This window comes from Mastacembelus armatus, chromosome 20 (genome assembly GCF_900324485.2).
Source record: "Mastacembelus armatus chromosome 20, fMasArm1.2, whole genome shotgun sequence".
NCBI lineage: Eukaryota > Metazoa > Chordata > Actinopteri > Synbranchiformes > Mastacembelidae > Mastacembelus > Mastacembelus armatus.
Genome location: NC_046652.1, coordinates 1,203,847 through 1,215,888, shown reverse-complemented (window position 1 = coordinate 1,215,888; position 12,042 = coordinate 1,203,847). Strand labels below are relative to the sequence as shown.

At 41.4% G+C, this 12,042-nt stretch overlaps 1 protein-coding gene across 3 annotated transcripts in view; it reads left to right on the top strand.

Moving 5' to 3' along the window:
* The window catches only part of LOC113121448 (Rho guanine nucleotide exchange factor (GEF) 4), an 81,667-nt gene that overhangs the window by 16,193 nt on the left and 53,432 nt on the right, over window positions 1–12,042 (top strand). Inside the window, exons 3-4 of one of the 3 annotated variants that reach the window (XM_026291959.1) lie at window positions 6,155–10,675; window positions 11,747–12,016. The exons of 1 other annotated variant lie outside the window; for it this stretch is intronic. In XM_026291959.1, the coding sequence (XP_026147744.1) occupies window positions 6,155–10,675; window positions 11,747–12,016 (4,791 nt within the window). The remainder of the gene's footprint in view (window positions 1–6,154; window positions 10,676–11,746; window positions 12,017–12,042) is intronic. One more of the 3 variants, XM_026291960.1, reaches the window with a different exon arrangement.

The window sequence follows — 12,042 nt, the reverse complement described above, 5'->3', positions numbered from 1 at the left end:
AGCATGGCTGACTAGTTTCCTATAATAACATTAAGAGTTTAATTTACATATAGGACACCAAGGTATGTAGAGGGTCACTTAGAGCTCTAAACTTTATTCATCCTCAAAGGGAAATTCAGGAAAGACCTCACACATACAGTACCTGTGGCATTTCTGTATAACGTATTAAGTTATTGAAAAGAGGGGAGAGTGATTTAATGTAACTCCATTAGTCTGAAAAGTAAATAGACTTACCGTTATAATATTAGATCAGATAATACATTGAGAAATGCCTCTGTGAATGTGTTCACAATGTGTCTGCCATCATGCATACAGCAGCAGCTTGTGTGTTCCTTCGCCCGCATTAATAATTGAGTAGCTAATGTAAATAGAGACAGCTGGCTGCTGTAGCTATAGGGCTCCATTAAGTCTGTCTGTTTCTTTTTCTGTGTAACCACTTTCACAAAATTCATTTACCGGCTGTCTCATTTACCTCTTCATACCACACTCTTCATACTTGCTGTTTACAGAAGGGTTAAAGTACCTGAAGGCATTTCCTGATTTTGTTAGAACAACCCAAATATGTTGCCTAAAACTATTTATTATAAAATACAAATACACATTGATAAGATTGCTCCACTTTTCATTTCTAAAGAAATTTTTACAGAAGAGAAATATTTTTATGTCCAAACAGGCATATAATGCATAGTATTCGTATGTTATTGAATCAGTACTGTAGTATTTGGGGTAGTATTGATAGTGGAGTCAGTATTGTAGTGTAAAATACCACATTGCCAAGCTATTTTTCCAGGTGGACCAGTTGTGCACTTCTTCCTGTGTAATAAAACAGCAATAGAAAGCTGTGTGTCGACGGCTGACAGCAGCAGGAGAGAATACACACTTTGTCTGGTGAAAGATGATCTCAGATGTCAGATGTGACTGACACATCGATCTCTGGTCGGTGCCCTTTAACCTGTGACCTCTTCCCAGTGGTTGATCTGAGTGGTTTTGGTCTGGTGTTCACTTGCAGCTGATGTTGTCTGTTTCTTCATCCCTATTGAATATTTACTACAGCCTGTCACTGAATATTACACATTTTCTGGTGTCTGTCATTTCTATAGCCTGATACTTATGTTGTTGCTTTTGAAATTGATGTGTATGGAAAAATGACATAGGTACATGTGGAGTCACATGATCTGTGGTTTTGATTTTTAGCACTTATCAGTTTTATTCATATTAGCACTTCTACATGTAAATCTGTTCTACTGAACATGGAATATCTGCAGATTTGAAGGGCACATTGACAGATCAGGTTTCTCCTCCTCTCTGTGGAGATGCAAGACAGTAGGTGACAATCTGGTGATGACCTCAGAGAGCAGGGAGACAGAGGAGGGGCAGGCTTTGATTGAGATGAGACAGAAGGAGAGGAAATTGAGAAGGGAAGAGTAGTTTTCAGTTTGCCAACACTAACTCTACATCTTCTACCAGATAAGACACTTCTAGAGGTAAGTTCTCTTTGTGTGGGTGTTGCTCTAAATAATAATTGATACTGCCCAGATGTTAGTCAGCAACTATTGTGTCATTTAGAGTTACACAGAGAAAGCATTAGACAGTGGTGGTGTTTGCATGTTACTGTGATGTGACCGGGAGGAACAGAAGTCAGGTTCAGCTCCCAGTGCAGTAAGTCCAGGGTTTGGGCACAGCCGGTGCACCAGAGTGAGGCATTATTGTGTCTTGCAAAAGAAAAAGATGAATCTTTTTCTTTTGCATGGCAGTTCATGTGTGTGTTTGGTGTGATGTGTGTGCACTTACACATGCTGGCAACAATAGCCAGCTGTCCTGGGCCTGATGTATCGGCACGGCCGCAACACCCACATCCACATTCCATTTGCTGCTGGATGTAGGTGGTGTCTCGAGATGCAGCACTGACTCTGAGAAATGTTATCTGTGAAGTAGTTGGTACCAAACAAAGAAGAGAGGGACCAGAAAGCAGGAAATGACAATGTAAATCAAAGACTCAATAAATCCTGCCTTATTGTAAATGACCATTAGTCAAGTATTTAACTCCCCCTACTGGCATGTTTTGAAAGTGCAGATTACAGAACCTACCAGGTGACAGAGAGTAGTTTCTCCCCATCTCTACAGCAGCAGTTATCAAGGGGGTAGGACGTGGTCCTCTGTGTTATTGGGAAACTCTGATGGAGACTGTTGTGAAAGGGAACAGCGTTGACATTAGGTCATAATACTACATTTATACTGATCAGTTTGTTTTTTTTGTTTTGTTTTTGTTAATACCAATTGTATAACAAAAGTGTAGTTTGGGCTGTAGGGTTGGCCAATATTTCAATACAGCATAAATGAAACAATAGAAATGTGCACATCAGTTTTTTCTAAACCATGTATTCCCATTGTTGTATCAGGTAACACTGAGCAATGTCCTTTTCTTTGTTTTGCATAAACCCAAGAGAGCCAGAACAAGTTGAACTCACTTTATGTTAGAGGCTGCAGGACACAAGACAATGTATTACGTTACACATTTAAAGTGCTTTGATTTGGAATAGCTAGAAGTGTTTTCTGCCACCAGAGGCTGCCCCAGGTAAATAAGCCATTTGATTTTATAGTAAAAACTTGACTTAAGGTTAGTGTAAGTGTTAAGGTTAGGCCAGTAATGGTCACTGCTAAGGTTAGGGTTTAGCTAACAACTTGATGCCTTTATGCCGTGTAGCCTACTGTCTGTTTCTCCAGGGTTTTGGAATGTCCCTCCACATTATTAACTTTCAATTTCAGTAAAAACAGAGAGGTAACTTATGAATATTGGGTTATCAACAAGACACCTAAGACCCCACAGTGTTACACTACACTCTTATAAGTGTGTCGCCCGCCTTTGCTATTACAGAGGAAAGACAAAGCCAAGAGCCAAGATAAAGAACTTCTATTTTCCACTTCAATTAGATGTCAAGGTGCTGAAAGTTAGACTCTGCCTATAATACAGGATAGTACATGAACCATGCGCATGCCTGGATAACTGTGGTGGAGAGTCAGAGTGTTATGTCTTAATCAGCCACCCTACTATGTGGTAGAAAGGGAGCACCACTAAGTCTTTAAGCTTCTTTTAGACACTCAACTCCAATTAATTAGCAGAAAATAACACTGGCCTCTCGTCCAGTGGAGGACGCTTGGATTAACCAGTGAGTGAGTGATTACCCAGAGATTTTCTTGTTTGGTTATAGAAATACCGGGTCATTTTGCTAAATCAAAATGATATTTTTGGATAAATAACTTTCTGTATGAATGAAAAGATGTTTCTGTGGCAGTTTGTAGTTGTCTTTGTATAATGAAGGAAGCTCAGAACACATATAGGTTATGCTACTATGCCATAGTAGTTATTGTTTATTAGTCTGATATGATAACAGGCGTGTTTACAATGATTGTAGCAATGCATTTGTTCTACAGCATGACATGTGTTATAGTATAATGTCTGTAGGTAATCGATGACTAACGGAGATCAAAAATGACTCGCTGACCTTTGTAAAAAGCAGTTAAGACAATTGACACTGTCCACTGTAAGTGATTAGACCCTGCACTGAGATGTCCATTGTTTGAATGCTGTCTTTTGTTTTACATATATTTCCACAGTGAATCTAAGAATGTGGCTTATAGTTTTAATAAGAATTTTTCTGTTATAAGCCACTACCTTTGCTTTGAAGTGGAGTAATATCATGGTTTAATTGCAATTTCTCAATGCACTGTTTGTCCTTAGAAAACTGGAATTTTAGCAGCAATGGGTCTCAGAGGATAAGACAAAGTTATGAGAAGGAAAAGTGCATCCTGTCAGATAGTATGATTGTTTCACAGGCAACTTAAATTGATAAAGTCTTGTAAAGATTGTTTCTGTTAAAGTACAATAGGGAGCTGTTTCTCTCCTAATCTGGTTTGAGTTATCTTTCATAAAGGTTGCTTGCCCTGCAGAAGAGTTGTCATGCACCCTGCACTGCCTAAAGTTGCAGCTCTATATTTATAGCAGGGCTTCTTAGCGTCTTTCCTTGTTATTGAGACACAGAGATCACTGTAAGGTTGGATTAAGCCCTGGCAGCATGTAGCAGGACCACAGTTCTGCTTTTCCCTGTGTGTGCAACTCTCTTTCTGTGAGATTTTATGCAAGTAGAGCGGATCTGTAATTTAAAACTGTGAGCTCTTAGCAAGTACAAATGCTGATCATGGAGGATAAACACAGAGACAAAGAACGAGGAAAAAAGAGTGCTGAGGGAAGCTGCGGGAATGCAGTACATGGCAAGAGGAGACTGTGATTATGTGTATGAACAGTGTGATTATGTGTGTGAGTATATTTGTGACGGACACCATGGGAGCAGTGCTGAGCTGGTTTTCTGCTCACCTTTCTACCCTGATGTTGGATACAGCTCATGGTGCATTGAAGCGCTGGAGAGTAAGTAAAACTATGATTTTGTAGAACTTCATTAGATAGATAGATAGATAGATAGATAGATACATAGATACATAGATACTTTATTCATCCCCCATGGGGGAAATTCAGAAATGCATATGTAGATAGTTTTAATTCTTTGTGTGTACATGTCTTTAATGATTGTGTGGTTATATTTTATTTCAATGGCATTGTTGTGAGCACATTTTGGCATTGTGAGGAGCTTTTTTCTGGTCCTGACAACTTGAAGAAACTTTTTCAGAGCAAATACTTATGCTAGAGGAAGGATAGAGGTGAGATAAGATATGATAAACTTTATTTATACCCACAGGGAAGTTCAGGTAGTCTTGTAGTTAATTAGTAAGTCTGTAGACAGTCATCATCCACCACTGTCTAAGGTGTAGTAGAGCCTGATGGCAGTGGGGATGAAGGATCTCCTGTATGGTTCAGTCCTGCAGCTCACTGAGGTGAGTCGTCCACTGCAGCTGTTTCTCTGCTCCATCAGGATGTTGTGAAGGGGATGGTCAGTGTATTCCAGGATGGACTCTAATTTATGCTGCCCCCCCAGCAGACTACATCATAAAACAACACACTCACTACCATAGTTTGGTAAAACATGTGCAGCATCTTCCTGCAGATGTCTAAGGAGCTAAGCCGCCTTAGGAGGAAAAGTTGTCTCTGTCCTTTTTTATATAGAACATCAGTCCAACTTATTGTCCAGGTTGTACACCCAGATATGTTTCAATGTCCACACCACAGATGTTGACTGGATAAGGAGGGGGCTTAGACCTTTGAAAATCCACTACCATCTCCTTGGTTTTAAAGGTGTTCAGTAGGAGGCAGTTTTTGTGACTCCAGTCACTGAAGGATTTGATCAGACCCCTGTACACCTCTTCCGGTCCATTCCTGATGGTGTGTGATGTAGGTCATGACACACTGTAGAAGATGGTCATATTTTCTAGGAGTCATCCTAGACTCAAATGAAATACATCAGTTCACCAAGACAGGTAAATTCTCCTAAGTACTGCACTAAGTACAATACTACACCTTAATCTGTGTATGGGATGTTTGTTTACTAGTGTGACCACTGAAATGCTTTAACTAGATTCATATCCCCATTCAGGACTGAGGTTTGGTGAATCAAGATCACACACTGAGTATGTTTACCAGAGACAAGGCTGGCACTGGTGTTTTCATTTATGTTTTCATATTTGTATGGACAATGTTTAGGGGATACAAAACAATTTCAATTTCTATTTCTATTTTTTTGTCACTATTAAATTGTTTTCTCATTCTCCCTTTTTTTTAATCAAAAAGCTTTGTTATAAATGTTAACACACCAAGGTTCTTAAGGTCAAACATAATTTAAAAGTAATCCTTGCTCAGAAATATGTACTATGTATATCTTCCTGTTTGCTTTGATTCATACTTATTTGGTCAAAATTGCAATCCCCATACATTTTCTGTAGTGCTTCTTTGGCTCGCACAGACTGTCACTGTAATGTGACTCAGTCAAACTTCTATTAAACAAGTCCTAAAAAAGATAATGAAGTGAGAGTCCAGTGTGGTTCCCCTTCTGTGGACTCCTTACATGACTGTGTGATTTGACTTACAATGAAACAACAGGTAAGAACAGTTATGTGGGACCTGGAGGTAACATTACAAGGTTAAGTTAATGTGTTAAGTTAAAGTGTGCACTGGTTTCTATCCCACTCTTCTTTACTGTTTCCACAGCCTCAGGAAACCCTTGAAGACTCCTCTTCTGAAGGATTAGGGTCAGTGGAGGGAGATTTTGGTCCTGGCACCCTGGAAGTATGCAAGAGAAACATTGGACGCTGTGACACAGCTGATGAGTGTTTTGACTCCCACTCATGGCACAGTGACACTCTGTCAGATGTGAATCTGGACAGTGAGGGCTCTTTGAATGCCCTGCTTGGACTGGAGGAGGCCTGTGATTGTTGGAAAGCAACAGACAGGAGCTTAGACACTGGGCAGAGCAAAGCCCGAAGAAGAGAGTCAGTGGTAACCAAGGAAGGCCACGACAATGCCACAAAAACCTATGTTGGACATTCCAGTTGTAGAGTGAGAAGAAGACCAGAAAACTATCTGGACCCTAGTATTCCCTTAAAACTAAGCAACAGAGGCCTGTGTTCAGCTGAGAGCCAACCCCACACAACTACAAAGAAATTCAACTTGAACCAAGAACAGTCTGTTTGCACAGAAACTCAAGTCGATGGGAGTACGGAACCATACAGTTTACACGTACAAAGCCAACACAACACAGACACCTTTGACATAAAGGTAAACACTCCACCAGACACTCAAAATGTCAAGCTGCATGCACAGCTAGGAGTAGGCAATCTCAAAAGGCTGAATGAATCTTCTGAGTCAGAAGCATTCATGATCCAAATAAACACCACAGAGGATAAAACTGTGGAGACACAACAGCAAGAAAAATTAGAAATCTGCAATTTTCAGGATATAGAAGTACAAGATACTGAACTGCTTAGCAAACGCTTTGTAGAGAAAAATACAGGTTTAAATAGACGCAACAGTGACTTTAATGATACACATCATAGCCAGAGAAAAACATTAGCTCACGAAGATGTAATTAATCCTGACAGAGAAATACAGGCTGTAAACCTTTACAGCAAGGACCTATGTGAGAGTCTGGGAAGATGTTATAATCAAACACGACACCAAACAAATCACAAAATAGAGATCAATTGTAAGGGCAACACATGTATAGCTGGTTCACGTTTCACAGATGTAATAAATACACAAACATCTGGCCTTATTTGCACACCACCACATCCTAAATATCAGACAAAATGCACACATTCAGATTCTCAGTTAATTACAGACATTGCTGTAGAAAGTGCAAACATCACAGAAGCAAGTGGCACAATGACAAATAGCATATCACATAACATAAGGTCAGGGCTCAGTCACACACATGACACACACATGGATATTTGTTATTCTCACACTCAGTGTGAGGATAGTTTCAACAGAGGACTGTCAGAAATAAAATGTCAGGTTTGTAACAGTGAAACAGCTGCTCAGGATAAGACAGAGTTGTCGAGTGTCTGCTCCCAGGTGGAGCGATCTGGATGTGTCGGCACTACGACAGAGGGGACACGACCACCAGGAGCAGTAAATGAAATCTGTTCCTCAGTCACCATTTCCTCAGAGACCACAGCCTCCAGTCTACTGGACAAATGTACTACTGAGCTGACCCCAAAGGTTTCTGAACTAGCTTCACCTGTCCTGGTGTCAGAGTCAGGCAGGGCAGAGCTCACTGGGAGGCAGCTAAATGAAAAACAACCTGAGAGTTTAAGATTACAACCATCACAATTTCCAGGCCAAACTTTAATCCCTAAGCACTTGGAACAGACAGTAGAAACACACTTTCAGAGGAAGCTCCAGTCTGTGGACAAGATTTTGGAGAAGACACAATCAAGCTGTGTGGACTCAGCTCAGATCCAGTCTGACACTGGTAAGGGGTGTAAGGAATCTCTGCCTCAACACATGTTCTCAAATCTGCTGTTTTTATCTGCCAACCCAGGAGCAGAGGATACCTCCTCTATGTCATCAGAGAATTTTAGAGGACAGGGAGGCAGCACAGAAATACCCTGCTCCTCTGTCCAGCAAAACAAGGAATGGACAGGGGAGACCAGTCACGTTTGTGTTGACCAGGAAAAGGTTGTGGAAGCAGTAAGCAATGTCAGTCTTCCACAGTCACAACTTGGCACTAGAGATCTTCCTACACAGCTAAGAGTCATTCCCAGAGCAAACGCTAGTAGTCCTGATGGTTACTTCTTTGCTCAGCATGAACCTACAAAGATAGGAAGAATGTCAACATGTCCTGAGTCTGTTCAGGACAGTAACAAAGAACACAAAGGTGGTACTCAAAAGGACATTTCCCCAACAAGCATACAAACCACTCTCAGCACAAATTCTAGTCATTGTAAGCAAGTTCAGCTGGATCTGAAGATCTCTGAACCTCACTGTAGAGTGAAAACTTCTGTTTCTCTGCTCACACAATCTAACCGAAATACAGAGACCAGTATAAAAGGAGTGGGGAAAGGTGAGAGTGGGACCCAGGGACCCTACGGAACTAATGAGAAAATAATTTGCTCTGCGATTAAACCGTCAACAAATGTGGCTCTTGACCTCTTTGAAGATTTACACAAGCCTCAGGAAGAATCTGAGCGGCCCCTGTCTTCACTGGATCACATCCCTCACTGGAACAGTGAAGACCTTGAGAGCCACAGCCATTTAAGTGTGGTTAATGTGGATGAGCTAGAAAAACTGAGGACTGAGGATGACACAGTTGTAGAAAGTCAAAAGTTCAACAGTTCTAACTCTAAAAATAATGAAGGCCTTAAGCCCCAAATTTCAGACAGTGATTTTATACAAGAGAAGCAACCAATGGATCACAGGGTATCTAAAAGAATAAGCAGTTTCTCTGAAACATTGGAGGACTATACCCTGGTTAACAAGTGCACAGAGCACACACAGGTCAACCAGCAAGATCCACAGCAAGAGGTAATGGTAGTAAGGTCTTCACATCCTGATGTCAGCCTCAACCTGCTGGCTGTACGAAGTTTAGAGCCAATTCAGGAGGCCGAGTGTTCATTGGAAAACTGTGGCACAGCAGAGGAAGATATAAAAAAAGAATATGAGATAATGAGGCCTACTGAGAAAGTTATGGATATTGTTAATAATCCATTAGGGAACATCTCTAGTCCCAAAAGTCCACAGCAGCAGGTGGAGCTGAAAGAAAAACATTTAAGCACTGCTGAGTTAGAACCTGCAATGAACCCAGTTACACCAGTCCTACGCAATAGCAGCACAGTAAAGTGTAGTCCTGATGTTATGTCTTACACCACAGCTAGCAGCAACTGCAATGAACTAGAGGATTCACACTTTATTTCAGACAGAAATGACAAACTGATCAAAAGAAGCAAAACAAAAGGCAGCCAGACAGGAAATAAAGGTCCTAAGTTTTCTGTCTTTGCAAAAATGCCTTCGTTTAGGAAGGCTAAGGCCTCTAAGGGTGCCAAAGGTGAGGAACCACCTCAGGGATCCCCAGTTGGAGGAGATGAGGGACTTCTGTCTGAAGAAGCATCACAGAAGGATGATTCAGACGATGAGGTTTTTGTCAAAGATAATATCTTCAACCAAACAGTTCAAACATTGTCCCCAGTACACTATGAGATGAATGAAAAGGACTGTGGCTTCTTTCCCTCTACCCCCTACACTCGCCATGTCCGTCATCTTGTCAGCCAAGGGATTAGTGAGGTGGATAATGGAGAGTCAAGTTCAGATAACCTCCTACTCGAGCAAGTTCAATCATCTAATGTTCAAATCTACAACAGGAGCAAGAGCAGTGATAATTTAAACATCTACATGCGCTTTGCACAAGCGCACAAGTCCATTTCTGGCCTGTTTGAATCTCGTTCACCGGATAAGGAGAAAGAGGAGCAGATCACTGTGGGTCTTGGTGTGTATACTGGTAAAGTCAAACAATCATGGAGAAAACTAAAAAAGGCCAAGGAAGCTGAATTGCTGAAAAGAACCGTTTCGGTGCCAGATGGGGAATGTAACAACATGGCTATGGAGGACTTTGGAGGCTTAATGCCCTCTACACTTCCAGATAGACTCAGCAATCCAGGATCACCATCCTCCCTCAGAGCCCTTCGCCACACTGATCCCATCCCCAAACGGGAATCTCCACAGTGGAATGAAAAGAAAACCCCACCTGGCTGCACATCAGAGGGTCAGAAAAGAAGAGGTTCATCAAATAGCCTACCTTCATCCTTAGATCACCCTGCAGTCCCAAAGCCCATTCACATTGGCCCTGTTTCACCTTTGAGTCCTTGCTCACTAATCACTTTTTCTCACCCACATTCACCTTCCTGGACTGGGTCCCTCCCTGTGGCTAGTGAGGCCTTGACTGAGAGCCCCCTACGACCAATGAGCCCTAAACCTATCAGCCCAAGGCCTGTGGCTCAACATAACTTTTTTCACCGCCCTCACCCATCAAGGACCAGTTCTGCGTGTCCTATTCCTCTAGGTCAGTCAGTCAGTGTGGAGGGACTGACAGAACCCCCTGAGAGACCTAAAACCATAAAACCTTCAACTAGCCCTCTCGCTGTCAGCCTCAGCCTTCTGGATGCAACTGAGGGCAGATTAGACAGCCAGTCACACATGAGCCTGTATGCCATTGGCTTCATGAATGATTCTGAGGTAAGAAAAAAAAAAACGTGTCATGCACAGATCAGATTTTCTTTTAAGAAAATGTGTAACGTCTCTCAAAAAAATGAAAACATTTCTGATGTGTAAATGTTGTAGGTGCCCTTTGTTTTTGTGTACATTAAACATCAGTGTAGATATGCTAAAACAGGCTTTACTCAGGCTCAGTCAAGATGCCAGTGAAGCTCTAGTTTCTTTTAAAGCAGTCACAATGTTCTTTACTCTTACTGGGTTTATATTTATTTAAGTCAAACTAACATTACCTGATTGCATTGCCCCAAAATCCAATTAGAACAATGGTTTAAACAGATCCACTTATATCTTGGATCAAATGATAAATTCTGTTTGGATGTTTTGTTTGTCTTTTGGTTGACGGCACAGAGATGGAGAGCTGAATAAATCAAAAAATGGAAATCAGTGTCACCCTTGCGACGTCATTGGTGAAGAAAAAATGATTAATATCATAAATGGAGAGGAGGAGAATACAACTGGCTCTGATATTATGCCTTGAAAAGAAACCTGCCTTATATTTGTGTTTATACTTTCTAATCTTGTCCATCACTGGCAGTGCATAATGTTGGATCAACCAATCAGCTTGCCTGATGCACAGGTCAATACAATGGCTTGTTGATTTAGGGGTAGTGTGCAATGACTTCTCTATAAAACCTCAGGTGTTTACTCTTAACACCATTCTCTGCCTGAATCTGCATAGACATTTACTTGTATCCTTGCTGAAGCATGAATCCCTTCTTAGTTTCGGCTCTCTGCCATTTCATTCCTATATAACTTTATAAACTTCAGGATGCAATTCAGTTTTCTAATACTTTTTCACTATGCACTTTACAATTTATTTCTTGTGTAGAACGACAGTAAAATCAAATCTTTATTAAAACGAATTAATAAATGAAGCCAGTGGCACAGAAGAGGTTAGTTAGGAAAACATCTGCATACTGGAGGAGAGCCGTGAAACTATCCTTAGCTGTGCACTGTACCTGGGGTGCTGAAAAGGGAAATAGCTGGTATGGACAAGGTGACTGACTAACTAGTTAACTATGCACTCAAAAGGGCACACAAAACGGTGGTCGACCTGCCATCCAGTCCAGAGCAAGAAAACTGTTGGAGGTGAGGGGCAAGTGGAAGGCCTCTTTGGTTCTTGGCAGACGGAGGACTGGCTGCTGGGTGGATGTGGGATTTGATGGAGGTGGCCAGCACCTAAGGCGAAGATGTTCAGATGACCTGTGGATTGAAGAGCAAAAGAAATACAGATTCAAACTGGCGAGAATCATCAGGGGCCTGGGGCAACGCAACACACTGATATCTGAAGAAATGGACAAAGTAAGATGTTGCCACAGTACTGTGAG